The following is a 17,129-nucleotide window of genomic DNA, read 5'->3' as shown; positions in this document are numbered from 1 at the left end:
GCCTGCATGCACCACGCCAGCTGGCTCTCTCCCTCCCCCTCCAGAATGTCCTGCAGCCACTCGGAGACATCCTTGACCCTTGCACCAGGAAGACAACATACCATCCTGAAGTCTCCTTTGCATCTGCAAATCCCCTTACCATTGAGTCCCCTACCACTACAGCTCTGCCACACATTTTTCTGCCCTCCTGCGTAGCAGAGCCAGCCACGGTGCCCTGAACCTGGCTGCTTTCACCTCCTGGTGAGCCATCTCCCCCAACATTATCCAAAACGGTGTATCTGTTTTGAAGGGAGATGACCGGAGGGGACCCCTGCACTGCCTTCCTACTGTTCCTCTATCTGGTGGTCACCATTTCCTATCTCCCTCAGTTGTTTTTAACTGCGGTGTAACCAACTCATTGAATGACTTATTCCAAACTTCAAAGTATAAATACTTAAAGAGCAGCAGAGAATTAGTTAAAAATGACTATGGTTTGCACTTTGTGCTCTTTACACTAGGTGAATGGGAGGATATGGATTCTGTCAGTGACCTGGAGGATGATTTGAAGGATGACGAGAGCCGAGCTGATAAAGAGCTGAATGAGAATTCTTCAGTTGGCACCATTCCAGTCACCGACTGCTTATTCTGTTCACACCACTCTCGTTCTTTATTGAAAAATATGGATCACATGACGAAATCCCATAGTTTTTTTATCCCTGACATTGAATATTTAGTGGATCTAAGGGGGCTGCTGAAGTACCTGGGTAAGTCTCTGAGAATCCAGTATAAATTTTGACTGTTCCCAATAATAAATCAATGAGAAAAGCAAATTACTGTGGATGCTGGAGTCTGAAACCAAAAGAGAAAATGCTGGAAAATCTGAGCAGGTCTGGCGGCATCTGTAAGGAGAGAAAAGAGCTAACATTTCGAGTCCAGGTAACCCTTTGTCAAAGCAAACAGGCATAGAAAGTGGGAGATATTTATACTGTGGGGTGAGGGAATGAAAGATGCATTCATTCCCTCACCCCACAGTATGAATACCTCTCACTAGAGAACCTAGTGGAGTGGTGCAGTGACAACAATCTATCCCTCAATGCCAGCAGAACTAAAGTGCTGGTCATTGACTTCAGGAAGCAAAGTACTGTACACACACCCCTGTCAGAGTCAACAGGGCTGAGGTGGAGAAGGTTAGCAGCTTCAAATTCTTAGGGGTACACATCTTCAAAAATCTGTCCTGGTCCACACATGTCAACACTACCACCAAGAAAGCACAACAGTGCCTATACTTCCTCAGGAAACTAAGGAAATTTGGCATGTCCACATTAACTCTTACCAACTTTTACAGATGCACCCAGGGTTTAGAGAACACCAAATTATTTCATGGAGTTCACCTGACCCGTAACTTTTAATAGATTATGGTTATGGGGAGCACACGGGCCCACTTTACTGGTGTGATGCAACATAGATCGAAAGAATTTTAAAACAAAAACAATGTTTATTCTATGAATCCAGTTAACATTTTATAAACACACAGCAAACATCAACATTGATACCACCCCCAAAGATACAGCACTCTATAGGTAACGCTTAGTAACTTTCCCAACAGCATTCATCAGTCAAAGACTCTTTTTAACAAATACAGAAGGTTTGCATTTCTTACAGAAACAGGTATTACTTTGAAATCATCAAGTGATCTGGAGACATTCTTTAGCATGCCGAGAGACCAAAATACACCTCCTTGGTTTGAATGCAGCTCTCCAATTGAAAACGAAACTAAAACTCAAAGCCAGAAACAGCTTCCAGCTTAAAATGAAAGTAAAACGCAGAGCCAGAGCCCAGCTCCACCCACACACTGGCATCACTGCAGCCACTTGAGAGGACAAACATTTCTCAGTGACATTCCATGACACCTCTCCCAAGAAAAAAAATCCATCAACTTTAAGATGATTTCATTTTTCACCTTTTCACTTTCTTTTAAACAACATTGACAGTAAATATACTTTTTTGTTTAACAGAACATGCAAACATTTATAATAACATAGTCCATTTTAGTTGTTCTTCCTGCAACTGGAATCCCTCTTGATTTACAGTCTCTTTGAACATGAAGATCTCTGCACGATCCATCCATTTCTCTATGCCTAGGCATTTCTCTTTCAGGTCAGATACTTTAGTTCAATCCGATCACAGAGCCCCTGGGATTGTCCAACACAGGAGTATTGATTAACAAAGCCTTCAGGACACTCCGCTGTCCACAAGAATTTGCTACACTCCTTTAGCAAGTCCGTCAGTGGAGCGACCACATTGCTAAAAGTCGGCACAGATTTCCGGTAAAATCCACTCGGGCCAAGAAATCGCATTATTTTCATTTGTGTCGAAGGTATTGGAAACTCCCCAATAACTTTTGTTTTCACATCCCATGGGACTATTCAACCCTGTCTGATTGTATGGCCGAGGAATGTGACTTGGGCTTTTCCAAATTCACTTTTGGCTAGGTTTACCACCAAACCCGCCTCCTGAAGTCGATCGAATAACTCCAGCTTCAAATGCTCTTTCCATGTCTGACTAAAAATTACCAGATCGTCGATGTATACTGAACAATTGGGTAATCCTCAAACGACTTTTGTTAGTTAAACGCTCCAGCCACATTTCAACGGTTTCATACCAAATGGCATAACTTTGAATTGGTATATACCATCTGGAGTCACAAAAGCTGAAATCTCCTTCGCCCTTTTGGATAAAGGTACCTGCCAGTAATCTTTAAGTAAATCCAGTTTGGAAATAAAAGCTGATTATCCCACCGTCTCAATGCAATCCTCCAAACGCGAGATAGGATAAGAATCCGTTTTTGTAACTGCATTAACCTCATAGGCCACACACAACCGTTGGGTACCGTCCAGTTTTGGTACCATCACTGTGGTGAGCTCCATAAGTTGCAACCCACTTCAATTATGCCAATTATAAGCATACTTTCAATTTCCTTGTTACCCTGTGCCAATTTTAAAGTGTTAAGTCTATATGGATGTCATTTAATTGGAACAGCATTTCCCACATCTACATCATGTAGAGCCATTTTAGTACTTCCCAACTTATCTCCACAAACTTGCCCATGTGATATCAATAACTCTTTCAAGTCAGTTTGTTTTTCCTCTGGAAGGCAACCAACAATTTATCCCAATTTTTAAGAACATCCTCGTTTTCCAATTTAATTTGAGGGATGTCAAATTCAAAGTCATCTGGATTTGGTTCTTCACTTTGAGTTGGAATCATTAAAACCTCCTCCTTTTGCTCTCCTTCCCTTTCAAAATATCTTTTAAGCGTATTCACATGACACACTTGGTGAGTTTTCCTTCTATCTGTCGTTCTTACCACATAATTCACCACACTTAATTTCCTTTCAATCTGATAAGATCCACAAAACCTAGCTTTTAAAAGTTCACCTACAACTGGTAACAATACTAAAACTCTATCTCCACTGGCAAAACTACGAACTTTGAATTTCTTGTCCGCTACCCGTTTCATCACATTTTGTGCAACTTATAAATGTTGTCTAGCCAATTCACCCGCTCTATTTAATCGTTCCCTAAAATTTGACACGTAATCCAATAATGCAAGTTCCAACTGCTCGCTCACCAATTTTTCCTAAATCAATTTAAGTGGTCCTCTTGCGTCATGGCCAAAAATTAGTTCAAAAGGACTGAATTTGGTTGACTCATTAGGTGCATCCCTAATTGCAAACAGCACAAATGGAATTTCTTTATCCCAATCCTCTGGATAATCTTGACAATAAGGTCTCAACATTAATGTCTGATGCCACCTTTCTTTTGTTCCCTGCGATTCTGGCTGGTACGCAGTTGATTTAAATTGTTTTATTCCTAAGCTATTCGTAACTTCTTTGAATACCTTAGAAGTAAAATTTGATCCTTCATCTGTTTGTATTTCTGTGGGTAGTCCATATCTAGTGAAGAATTTAAGTAACTCCTCCACAATCTTTCTAGCTGTAATATTGTGTACTGGAATGGCGTCTGGAAACCTAGTAGACACATCCATTATAGTCAAAAGATATTGATTCCCATATTTTGATTTAGGAGTGGTCCTACGCAATCAATTAAGACCCTTGTAAAGGTTCCTCAAATGCTGGAATGGGTATTACGGACGCTGGTTTTATCATTGCTTGAGACATGTGACATGATCAACAAAATTTAACTCATCTTTATGTAGTCCAGGCCAATAAAAATGTTTTTGGATTTTAGGTTGAGTTTTCCTTAGTCCCAAATGACCTCCCACTGGTACCTCATGTGCTACTTGCAATACCTCCTTTCTATACCCTACCGGCAATGCCACTTGGTGAACATCTGCCTACTTTTCATCTGCCTGCATATGTAAAGGTCTACATTTTCTCATCAAGACGTCATTTTTACGGTAATAACATTCTGGAAAACACTCGGATTCCTCTTCCGTGTATGCTTGCTGTTTTATTTATATATCTTTCTGTTGTAACTCTGCCAGTTTTCTTGAACAACAAATATCCGCCTCATCCTCCACCTGTTCTTGTTCTTTTCCCACCATCTGATCAAAAATTGTTTCTAATAATTTAACTTCAACTTTATCTTCACTCTTTGATTTCTCCTCTTGTCTTAACATGTGACTTTGCGACCTTGTTACTACACAATTCGGAAAAATCCCAGGATATTCATCCTTCAATACTTCTGTTGTCTGATTTTTCCACTGGCTCATCAACCATGAAATGAAAAATGAAAATCGCTTATTGTCACGAGTAGGCTTCAATGAAGTTACTGTGAAAAGCCCCTAGTCTCCACATTCCGCCGCCTGTCCGGGGAGGCTGGTACGGGAATCGAACCGTGCTGCTGGCCTGCTTGGTCTGTTTTAAAAGCCAGCGATTTAGCTCAGTGAGCATAGTAGGCATCACTCCCACCTGCGATCTAGCTATATCAAACTGTATTCCTGGACAAGATAGTTTCTCTGTTACTCCTACTACCACTTCACCACTCTTCATTGGACTTTCCAACCTTACCTTATATAATGGAACACTACTCTCCTCGCCCTGAATTCCACATATTACCACCTTTTTTGGCAATATTCCTCCCAAACTACATAACTCAACATCCCTTACCATCAAAGATTGATTGGCTCCCGTATCTCTTAAACTTGTGACTTATTTACCTACTCCTCCTGGTATACTTGAGTAAACTTTCTCCACACAAGTAAATTCTTTAAAGAGATCTGGCACCTTATCAATCGCTTCCTAATCAGGCTGTACAATCTTTTGCACCTCATTCGCTTCACTTGGGCTTTCCTTTACCACTTAACAAACCCCACTGACGTATCCCGTTTTATCACATCAGCCTTCCCAGTGCTTTTCTTCAACCATGACTTTCCATGTCCTAGTTTATTACAGTGAAAATTCTTTTAAAGTTTTCATTTCTCTTCCACCATTCTGGATTTCTTTTTTAATCTGAGGTACACGCTCCTTATTATCTTCCATCAGATCTTCTTTACCTCTACCAATTGAGTATTTCCCTTTTCCCCAGTTTCTATCCCTCAGGCTGAAACTGATGTTGGAAACCAAACTTTGATTTATGAACTAATTCATAACCATCTGCCATTTCTGCTGCTAACCTCACAGTTGCATTGTTGCTCTTCCACATGAGTTCTCACTGCATCAAGAATTGAATTTTTAAACTCCTCCAAAAGTATAATTTCTCTGAGAGCTTCATACGTTTGGGCTATTTTCAAAGCCCTTATCCAACTATCAAAATTACTCTGATCCTTTCAAACGCCCATGTATGTTTGACCAGGTTCTTCCCTTAACTTTCTAAACCTTTGTAGGCTTCAGGCACTAGTTCATATGCACCTAGGATGGACTTTTTTTACCTCCTCAAACATCCCAGATACCTCCTGATCGTGATGCAAACACTTCACTAGCCCTTCCTATCAGTTTTGTTTGAATCAGTAATACCCACATGTCCTGTGGCCATTTCATTTGTTTAGCTACCTTCTCAAATAAAATGAAAAAGGCTTCTACCTCCTTCTCATCAAACCGTGGCAATGCTTGGACATATTTAAATAGATCCCCACCAAGCCTTCGACTATGACGCTCTTTTTCTTTATCCTCATCACTATTCTCAAACTGTATGTTTCCCTTTCCATCCACCAATTTTAACTGACTGTCATGTTTCATGGCCATTTACCGAAGTTCAAATTCTCTTTTTCCCTTTCCTCCCTCTTTTTTCTTTTTCCTCTCTATCTCTTTCTCTCTTTCCTCTCTATCTCTTTCTCTCTCTTCTCCTTTTTTCCTCTCTATCTCTCTCTCTCTCTCTCTCTCTCTCTCTCTCTCTCTCTTTCTTTTTCCTCTATCTCTTTCTCTCCTTTTTCCCTGATCCGTACCTCCCTTTCTCTCTGTTGGTGTTCCGCTAGGGCTATTCTTTTTTCCCTCATTTCGTATTCAAGCTGCTGTCATTCTTTTTTATGTTCAAGTTGTTTAATCTGTAACTGAAGTTTTGCCATTTATAATGAGTCAGACTGTATCTCAGGCAATTTTAAATGCTCAGCTGCCGCCATAAGTACCTCTTAGTATGCTGTCAGGTAATGTTAACTGCAATGTTTTGCCAAATCTAAAAGCCTTTTTTTTGTCTCTGTTCGTAAAGTAATGCGTGCGACCTTCTCAGCCCCCCCAAAACCTCCGAGCCTCTGAAAGAGCCGTTGTCCACAAAAAACTCCCTACTTATACTGGAATATCACACCTGAAAAGCAAACATAAATATGCTCACCCCTCACTGTCTTTAAGTTCACTAAGCCAACCCAATCACGAAAGAGAGACTTTTATCCCACGAGCCTCCAATTTATAATGGGCCAGGGTTTAAAGAACACCAACGTATATTATGGAGTTCACCTGACCCACAACTTTCAATAGATTTTGGTTGTGGAGAGCACAAGGGTCCACTTCACAGGTGTGATACAACAGAGATGCAAAGTATTTTTAAACAAAAACAATGTTTATTTTATGAATCCAGTTAACATTTTATAAACACACAGTAAACATCTTATCAACTACGAACACTGATACGCCAACCCCCCAAAGATACAGTACTCTATAGGTAACCCTTAGTAACTTTACGAACAACATCCATAAGTTAAAGACCCTTTTTAACAAAGGTAGTAGGTTTGCATTCCTTCAAGAAACAGGTATTACTTTGAAATCATCAGGTGATCAGGAGGCATTCGTTCGCATGCAGAGAGAGAGACCAAAATACACCACCTTGGTTTGAATGCAGCTCTCCAACTGAAAACGAAACTAAAACTCAGAGCCAAAAACAGCTTCCAGCTCAAAACTAAAGTAAAAGCAGAGCCAGAGTCCAGTTCCACACTCACACTGACATCACTGCAGCCACTTGAGAAGACAAGCATTTCTTAAAGTGACATTCCCTTGACACACCATAGAATGCAACCTATCTGGCTGCATCATAGCCTGGCATACTGCTCAGCCCAAGACTGCAAGAAACTTCAGTGAGTCGTGAACACAGCCCAGTCCATCACACGATGCCTCCCATCCATTCACTTCATTTACACCTCCCGCTGTCTGGGGATAGTGGGCAGCATAATCAAAGACCCCTCCTACCTGTCTTACTCGCTATTCCAAGTTCTTCCATTGGGGAAGGGGATACAAAAGTCTGAGAACATGCACAAACAGACTCAAAAAGCAGCTTCTTCCCGCTGTTGGGGCAGCACGGTAGCATAGTGGTTCGCACTGTGGCTTCACCACGCCAGGGTCCTTGGTTCGATTCCTTGCTGGGTCACTGTCTGTGCAGAGTCTGCACGTCCTCCCCGTGTCTGCGTGGATTTCCTGCGGGTGCTCCGGATTCCTCCCACAGTCCAAAGACATGCAGGTTAGGTGGATTGGCCATTATAAATTGCCCTTAGTGTCCAAAATGTTAGGAGGGGTTATTGGGTTCGGGGGATATGGTGGAAGTGAGGGCTTAAGTGGGTAGGTGCAGACTCGATGGGCCGAATGGCCTCCTTCTGCACTGTATATTCTATGTTACCAGACTCCTAAACCCCCCTCTTATGGACTGGTGTGATTACACGTACACCCCTGTATGCTTCACCCAATGTTGGTGTCTATGTATTTGCATTGTGGACCTTGTGTTGCCCCATTATGTATTTTCTTTTCTTTTCATGTACTAATGATCTGTTGAGGTGCTCGCAGAAAAATACTTTTCACTGTACCTTGGTACACGTGACTATAAACAAATCCAAATCCACTTTCTATGTCTTCCAGTTTTAACAAAGGGTCATCTGGACTCGAAATGTTAGCATTTTCTCTCCTTACAGATGCTGCCAGACCTGCTACGAGACTTTTCAGCATTTTCTCTTTTGTTTATTAAAGTAATGATGCCTGTTCATTAATAAGCCTTAAAAGGCTTATGGCGCGGCCGCATTTGGAGTATTGCGTGCAATTCTGGTCGCCGCATTATAGGAAGGATGCGGAAGCATTGGAAAGGGTGCAGAGGAGATTTACCAGAATGTTGCCTGGTATGGAGGGAAGATCTTACGAGGAAAGGCTGAAGGACTTGAGGTTATTTTCGTTAGAGAGAAGAAGGTTAAGAGGTGACTTAATTGAGGCATACAAGATGATCAGAGGATTAGATAGAGTGGACAGTGAGAGCCTTTTTCCTCGGATGGTGATGTCTAGCACGAGTGGACATAACTTTAAATTGAGGGGAGATAGATCTGGGACAGATGTCAGAGGTAGGTTCTTTACTGAGAGAGTAGTAAGGGCGTGGAATGCCCTGCCTGCAACAGTAGTGGACTCGCCAACACTAAGGGCATTCAAATGGTCATTGGATATACATATGGATGATATGTGTAAATGGGCTTTAGAGTGGTTTCACAGGTCAGCTCAACATCGAGGGCCGAAGGGCCTGTATTGCGCTGTAATGTTCTATGTTCTAAGGAAAATCAGCTAATGTCAAAACTGAAAATTATGCCTGATATACAATGAGGAAGTTGGTTACGTTAACTGAAAGGTTGTTTGTCACGTTTCATTGGCACTGTGGTTAGCACTGCTGCCTCAGCACCAGGGACCTCGGTTCAATTCCGGCCTTGGGTCACTGTGTCTGTGCAGTTTGCACTTTCTACCCCGTGTCTGTGTGGGTTTCCTCTGGTGCTCTGGTTTTCTTCCACAGTCCAAAGATGTGTAGGTTGGGTGAATGGGCCATGATAAAAAATTGCCCCTTAGTGTCCAGGAATGTACAGGTTAGGTGATATTATGAGATAGGGCGGGGAGTGATCCTAGATAAGCTCCTCTTTCAGAGGTTCGGTGCAGACTCGATGGGCCAAATGGCCTCCTGCAGTGAAGAGATTCTATGATTGTTTTCTATTGAGTGACAGTGACACAGACTGGTAGGACACTGTCTTCTGCCAGACATCGGTCAAATCTTTTCTTTGTACAATATTGCTAAAATGTGTCATTACCCAGCAGAGGTAGCATTGAGGACTCTTGACAGACTTGTTGAGTCGTTCTTGTGCACCATCTAGCGCGGTGCAACATTGATATTCAGCTTAAGAAACTTCAAAAATGTGAGAAAATTATCTTTCCATCTGTTACTACGGATTGTGATTCAGTTGCTCATTAACCTGATGGTTTCATTCTTTGCAAGATTCAAAGGAGTTTCAGACTAGGTTCATTTAGAAGCAGATGGTATAATTTGCTGCTTATTCACTGAACAAAGGAGGAATCAGAGGCCAGTCTTTTCTTGTGGGCGGCATGGTAGCACAGTGGTTAGCATTGTCGCTTCATAGCTCCAGGGTCTCGGGTTCAATTCCCAGCATGGGTCACTGTCTGTGCAGAGTCTGCATGTTCTCCGTGAGTCTCTGGAAATCTCCGTGTCTGCGTGGGTTTCCCCCGGGTGCCGTTCCTCCCACAGTCCAAAGATGTGCAGGATGTGCATGGCAGGGTGCCATGCTAAATTGCCCTTGGGGTCCAAAAAAAGGTTAGATGGGGTTACTGGGTTACGGGGATTGGGTGGAGGTGTGGGCTTAAGTAGGGTGCTCTTTCCGAGAGTCAGTGCAGTCTCGATGGGCTAAAAGACCTCCTTCACTGAATTCTGTGAATTAACACAGGAGCAAAATGTTGCGGACGCAGGAAATCTGAAATTAAAACAGAAAATGCTGGAAAAACACAAAAGATGTGGTGGCACTTATGGAGAGAGAAGAGTTAATGTTTAAAGTCCAATGAGACTCAGACTGAAGAAGAGCCATATTGGACTCAGAACGTTAACTCTAATTTTCAATCCACAGCTGCTGCCAGACCTGCTGCGTTTTTTCCAGTATTTTCTGTTTTTGTTTCCTTTAAAATAGATTTATTCACAACCCAGGCAACATGGGCGCAGACATCCTTTTCCTCCCTCACAGAGGTGAAATTGGGGTACTATTTATATTTCAGAATAATGCCCAAACCTTTCTGCAATTAGTAGCAGCTGTTCTCACTTACAACTTCATTACAACAAGATTGCAACATTAACACCGGTTAACTGGCTTCTTGTGATGCATTTAATTTACTTCTGCAGGAGAAAAAGTTGGCGTGGGAAACATCTGCCTGTGGTGCAATGAGAAAGGGCGCTCTTTTTACGTGACAGAAGCTGTCCAGGCTCATATGGTTGATAGCAGCCATTGTAAACTCTTCACAGATGGAGATGCTGCTATCGAGTTTGCAGACTTCTACGATTTTAGGTAAGAAATAATACATGACACGTTTTGGGGTTTGGGAAATGTTTGGCTCTTATGTATGGTTATGTCTTTTGCAGGAGATATTGTTTTCAGTGGACGCTAAAACACTTTTACATTTCTAAAAGGATAAACATTTCAGGCCTTGTTAAGCTAATACTAGACAACTCAACTGTTATCCCTCATCAACCATATTCTTCAAAGCACACTCCCAGAATCTTAACTGACTTGTCTTTGGTCTTCCAATCACTACAATGCCTCTGAAACTGTTGATTTGTACAGCCATGCCTCCTCATCTGCTTTTGTTGCGTGTATTCTCAGCAAATTCTTCACTATCTCCTATAATTCCCCCAACTATTACTCCATCTTTGCTCTTGTGAACAAGGAAACAAACGAGGGAGATTTGGCACAGTTAGCTTTGATCACAGCCTGTATTGAGCCCCACTTTCCTCTGTCAAAGCCACCTATTACTTCTCAATAATCATTTATCCTGGAGGGCAGAGATAACTTCTGGTTTCTTTTTGCTGCTGTCAACCACTTCCTTTAACTTTTCTCCTTTTGTCCCCATTTCATCCCTAAGAAGAAGTGTGAGGATCTTGAGAATTTTTTCTTCAGAATTATTTGTTCAGCTGTTTTTGCAGTTTTCTCTACTTCTCTTTGCTCCCTTAGCCAGTCCCTCTTCCAGTTAGCCCTCAACATACTGATGAGTACACGCGTGTGCGCGCGCGCGCGCGCACACACACACACACACACACACACACCCTCTCATGCACTTTAACTCGTGTATACTTACCCACCTTTCCCAAGTTTGTCATGCCCATAAGACTTGTTCCATGATGAGAGGTTGAGTAAATTACACCTGTGTTGTCAGGAGTTTGGAAGAATGATTGAAACCTACAAGATTCTGAAGGGACTTGGCAGGGTTAGAGACTAAGAGGTTGGTCCCTTGGCTGGGGAATCTAGAACAATGGAGCACAGTCTCAGGATAAGGGACTGATTATTTGGGACTGAGATGAGGAGAAATTTATTCACTCAAGAGGGTTGTGGAAATTACCACCAACTTTCTTTTCATGATAGGTGACATTGTAATCGCTAAATCTCCTTGGGCACTATCTTCATTTGGCTATTATCCCAACCTGGGACCTTATGTCCTTATAACTACCACCCCATCTCGAACTGGCTTTTCTTTCGCAGGGCCGCAGAACATGTTGTGGACGTATGTAATGAAGAAAAAAAGAGACAATTTGCTGGGAGAAACAAAAAGCCCCAACTGCCATGTTAGAAAATATGGGTCTCAGGAGTAAATTAAGCCTTTGAACCTTAATTCCCAAGTTCTAAAATGACTGCTATTATCTAGAAGGACAAGGGCAACAGATATCTGGGAACGCAACCACCTGGAGGTTCCCCTCCAAGGCACTCACCTGACTTGGAGGTATATTGCCATTCCTTCACTGTTGCTGGGTCAAGGTCCTGGAATTCCCTCCCTTACAGTACTGTGAATGTACCTACACATCAGGGAACACAGTGGTCAACGAGGCAGCACACCACCACCTTCTCGAGGGCATTTAGGGCTGAGCAATGAATGATGGCTTAGCCAGCGATGCCCACATCCTGTAAATACATTTTTATAAAAGTAGGCAGCACAAGTGGATAGCACTGTGGCTTCATAGTGCCAGGGTCCAGAGATTTATGCAGTAGTGGGGTGATGGAGCAGCGAGGGCTATATAGAGGGTCAGCAGTAGATGAAGGCTGGGGAAAGATTGACACAAATGTGGTGAACAAAAAGACAAAGGGAATGTAAATGGTGGTGATCATGACTAAGTGGCACATTCAGAGATCAGAATGTGTTAATGGCAGAACAAAGATAAGCAACGTTGCTGGAGATGGGTCAGACACGGTTGAGAGCCCTGTCAACCACAACAGGTGGGAAACCTCGATTAATGAAGAAGGAAGACATGTCAGCAGCGCTCTTTTGGAAAGTCGCATCATCAGAACAGATGTAACAGAAACAAAGGAACTGGGAGACTGGGATAGCTCTGGAGACATGGGTTCAAATCCTACCATAGCAGTAGGTGGAATTTAAATTGAATGAATATATCATAGAATATAAAGCTTATCTTGGAAAAGGTGGTCATGGCAACTGTCAGTGATTTACTTTTCATTAAAAAAAAACATCTGCTTCACTGATGTGACTCCAGACCCAGAGCAATATGTTGACTCTGAATTGTCCTATGTAGTGACCTAGCAAGACGCTTAATTCAAGGGCAATTAGAAATGGGCAATAGGGCAGCATGGCGGCCTAGTGGTTAGCACAACTGCCTCACGGCGCTGAGGTCCCAGGTTCGACCCCGGCTCTGGGTCACTGTCCGTGTGGAGTTTGCACATTCTCCCCGTGTCTGCGTGGGTTTCGCCCCCACAACCCAAAAATGTGCGGAGTAGGTGGATTGGCCACGCTAAATTGCCCCTTAATTGGAAAAAATAATTGGGTAATCTAAATTTAAAAAAAAAAAAAAAGAAATGGGCAATAAATGCTGGCCTTGCCAGCAAAACTCACATCCCTGAAAAAAAGAAAAAAAACGTAATATTATAACAGAGCAGTGTTCCCATTGCTGTCTTAATAGAAGCATTGTTTCCACGTTAGTACTCCATTTGTACCTTTCATTGTAGCATGTACACTTGTGACCCCTCTGCCAGCCCCATCCTTTTATCAGCCAAAACCTTCTCGGACTGAGTACCTCTCCCCTTCTGCTGCCAAGTCTCTCCCCTCAAGTGATTCTTGCTTACACTGTGGATACGGAATTAACGCAGTTGTTGCCTAGCTCGGATTCCCGTACCAGCCTCCCCGGACAGGCGCCGGAATGTGGCGACTAGGGGCTTTTCACAGTAACTTCATTGAAGTCTACTCGTGACAATAAGCGATTTTCATTTTTCATTTCATTTCATTTGAACGTTCCAGTGACAAAAGTTGTCAAGTGTTATCTCTCCACCCAGATCAGGCCAAACTTGCAAAACTTTTGGTTTCCCACACTTTTACACCTGTCAGGGTGTAAATACTCTGGAGTTAGTGTCTGATCGAATGGTGGCCTTGTTGATAAGTTATTTTGTCTCGCTGTAAATTTCTGTGTCTCTGGGATGTGTCTTATCTCCCTATTCCCAAGCTGTATGTTTTCCCACTCTGTATGACTCCTGCTTAAGTATTAAGTGGACCAATAAAACAATGTCACCGAAGATCTAAATCACAGTTTCCCATTTTGTAACTTGTTAACGCTCCTTAGGTGGAGGGTAATCACAGCGGGAATAAAAATAGAACTTCTAACACTAAAATAACAAGAAAACCTGAGCTTTCTCCCAGTGTCTGCGTGGGTTTCTCCCCACAACCCAAAGATGTGCAGGATAGCAAGATTGGCCACGCTAAAATTGCCCCTTAATTGGAAAAATGAATTGGGACTCTAAATTATTTAAAAGAAAATCTGAGCTAGGGATTTTCCAGTATTCTACCACATGTGATCAAAGACATCATGGTGACTGGTATCACTATACCCCCTTAAACCCTCCTACCGTGTATATTTTAAGATGCCTTTCATTCACAGGAACCCATGCAGTCCAATTTTGAATACGTACATATGCAGCTTCATTCCTTCTTTCCTGAAACTCTGTTTGCATCCATTTTATTAGGTTTTCACCATTCTGTAGCAGGGAAATTGCAGTGAGAAGAGCTACACGTAACATTTTCTGTGACTACATTATTTCGCCTCAACATTTAGCAGTTTTACCATGATAAACTACACCAAATTCCTTCAGTACCTGTCCTTTATTACCTAGTTCATTGGTACTGTGCTTACTTGGCTTCTCTGCACAAGTTTTCAGTCACTTCTTAAACCCCCCCCAATCCTCCTACTTTGCACCTCTCAACCACTGTCGACCATCATTTCCATAATCTCCCCACCCACATACTTTGAACACTGAATTTCTTTCATTCCTCTCTCTAGTACACTTCCCACTCTTTCTTGCTAACATTTGACAACTGCCATTTACTGCCTGGGCTGCATTCTCTTTTTCAGACCATCCTTGAAAAATCACGTTTTTGATTAATTTTATGCTCTCTTCTTTGACTCGCCCCTTTGCTTACCATTCATTTTCTTGATGATTTCTATGAAAACTGTAGGAAATTCTGCTACCTTAAAATGTCTTATGAACACAAAGTAACTGAAATATAACTAAATTGGTGTAGTTAATAGTACTGAGTATTTTGTATACTGTTATGCAAGTGGGGTGCAAATATGGTATCTGAGATGATCCCGCCTTCCCATATGAAACCCTGTGCACCGCCAGGAAGTCAAGGAACGATTGCCACCGCTTGAAAAACCCCTGTACCGACCCCCTCAAAGCAAATTTCACCCTTCCCAATTTGATAAACCCCGCCATGTCATTGATCCAGGCCTCAATGTTTGGGGGCCTCGCATCCCTCCACTGAAGAAGAATCCTCCGCCGGTCTACCAGGGACGCAAAGGCCAGAATACCGGCCTCTTTCACCTCCTGCACTCCCGGCTCTTCTGCAACCCCAAATATTGCGAACCCCCAGCCCGGTTTGACCCTGGACCCTACCACCCTCGACACCGTCCTCGCTACGCCCTTCCAAAATTCCTCCAGTGCTGGGCATGCCCAGAACATATAGGTGTGATTTTCTGGGCTCCCTGAGCACCTAACACACCTGTCCTCACCCCCAAAAAACCGGCTCATCCTTGTCCCGGTCATGTGTGCCCTATGCAACACCTTGAACTGTATGAGGCTGAGCCTCGCACACGAAGAGGAAGAGTTGAATCTCCCTAAGGCATCTGCCCAAGTCCCCTACTCGATCACCTCCCCTAGCTCCTCCTCCCACTTACCTTTCAGCTCCTCCACCGAGGCCTCCTCCTCCTCCTGCATCACCTGGTATATTGCCAAAATCTTCCTCTCTCCAATCCCCCGCCGACTAGCCATAACTCCTCCGCAGCCAGCCACACGCCCACACTCCACACTCGGCCCCTTCCCCACGGCGGCAGACCCCTGTCCCGACGCCCTCTACTCGCTCCATCTCCCCCTTGACCATACCAGCAGCAACCCGGTTCTCCCCCCGTCCCCCCTCCAGCTAGGACCCCTCCTAGCTGCGTTGCTCCCCCCATTGCACTCCTGCAAGTCAGCCGACTCCTGCTGACCCCGGCCGCTCCCACTCCTCCTTCGACGCCTCCCCTTGTGGGACGTCCCTTCCCCTTCCGTTGCCCACCCACAGGGTCCCCGCCTCCCCCTTCATCCCAAGCCCGGGAAAAAGCCCGCACTTCCCCGCCCCTTCCAGCCTTCAGCGCTAGAAAAAAGCCCACGCTTTCCACCTGCCCGGCCCTGCCTCCTCTGGCGCAGCTCCTATTCACAGGCCCAGTCCTCTCACCCCCATCTCGGGCCTTCCCCTCCCCCGCGGGGGCCCCGTCCCCCCTACCGACCCTCCACCCCCCCATTCCATTTATTTGCCTCCCTTCACTAACCCACCCGACGGATCTAACCAAATCAGTGCCCAACTCACCCCCACCATCCACCCTAAATCGCGAAAAAACAAGAATAGAGAACGAACAAAAAGAACCCCCACTCGAAGTGTAACACAACCTCAGCAATCCCCGACCACCCCAATGCACGGTCCCACCCCGACACTCAGTTTGTGTCCAACTTCTTGGCCTGAACAAAGGCCCACGCCTCCTCCGGGGACTCGAAATAATGATGGCGTAGGTGACCCACAGACGCGCCAGCTGCAACATGCCGAACTTCACCCCCTGCCTGTGCAGCACCTCCTTCGTCCGGTTGTACCCGGCCCGCTTCTTCGCCACTTCCGCACTCCAGTCCTGATGAATCCGAACCTCCGCGTTCTCCCACCTGCTGCTCCGCTCTCTCTTGGCCCACCCGAGGACACACTCCCGATCAGTGAATCGGTGAAATCGCACAAGCACCGCCCGCGGCGGCTCGTTAGCCTTGGGCCTCCTCGCCAGCACTCTATGGGCCCCTTCCAGCTCCAGGGGCCCCTGAAAGGACCCCACTCCCATCAGCGAGTTTAACATAGTGACCACATAGGCTCCCATGTCCGACCCCTCCAGGAGGCCCAGGATCCGCAGATTCTTCCGCCTCGACCTATTCTCCATCTCCTCGAACCATTCCTGCCATTTCTTGTGGAGCGCCCAAGATCACGTCTTCGTGCTCCGAGACCTTCTGTGGGACCTCGCGGATCGCCACCCCTGGGCCATCTGGGTCTCCAACAACTTATCAATAGAAGCCTTCATCGGCTCCAGCAGGTCCGCTTTGAGCTCCCTGAAGCAGTGCTGGAGAGCCTCCTGTTGCTCCTCCGCCCACTGCATCCACGTTGCTTGGTCTCCGTCCGCCTCCATTTT

General features: G+C 44.4%; 1 protein-coding gene across 4 annotated transcripts in view; it reads left to right on the top strand.

The window, feature by feature from the left end:
* znf622 (zinc finger protein 622) overlaps nt 1–17,129 on the top strand; it is a 118,324-nt gene that overhangs the window by 33,448 nt on the left and 67,747 nt on the right. For all 4 annotated transcript variants that reach the window (XM_038797132.1, XM_038797130.1, XM_038797129.1 and 1 more), the window contains 2 exons: nt 498–743; nt 10,566–10,728. In XM_038797132.1, the coding sequence (XP_038653060.1) occupies nt 498–743; nt 10,566–10,728 (409 nt within the window). The remainder of the gene's footprint in view (nt 1–497; nt 744–10,565; nt 10,729–17,129) is intronic.

The sequence above is a fragment of the Scyliorhinus canicula genome, chromosome 5 (genome assembly GCF_902713615.1).
Source record: "Scyliorhinus canicula chromosome 5, sScyCan1.1, whole genome shotgun sequence".
NCBI lineage: Eukaryota > Metazoa > Chordata > Chondrichthyes > Carcharhiniformes > Scyliorhinidae > Scyliorhinus > Scyliorhinus canicula.
The sequence above is the reverse complement of the archived record's forward strand: the minus strand, read 5'-3'. Positions and strand labels throughout refer to the sequence as shown.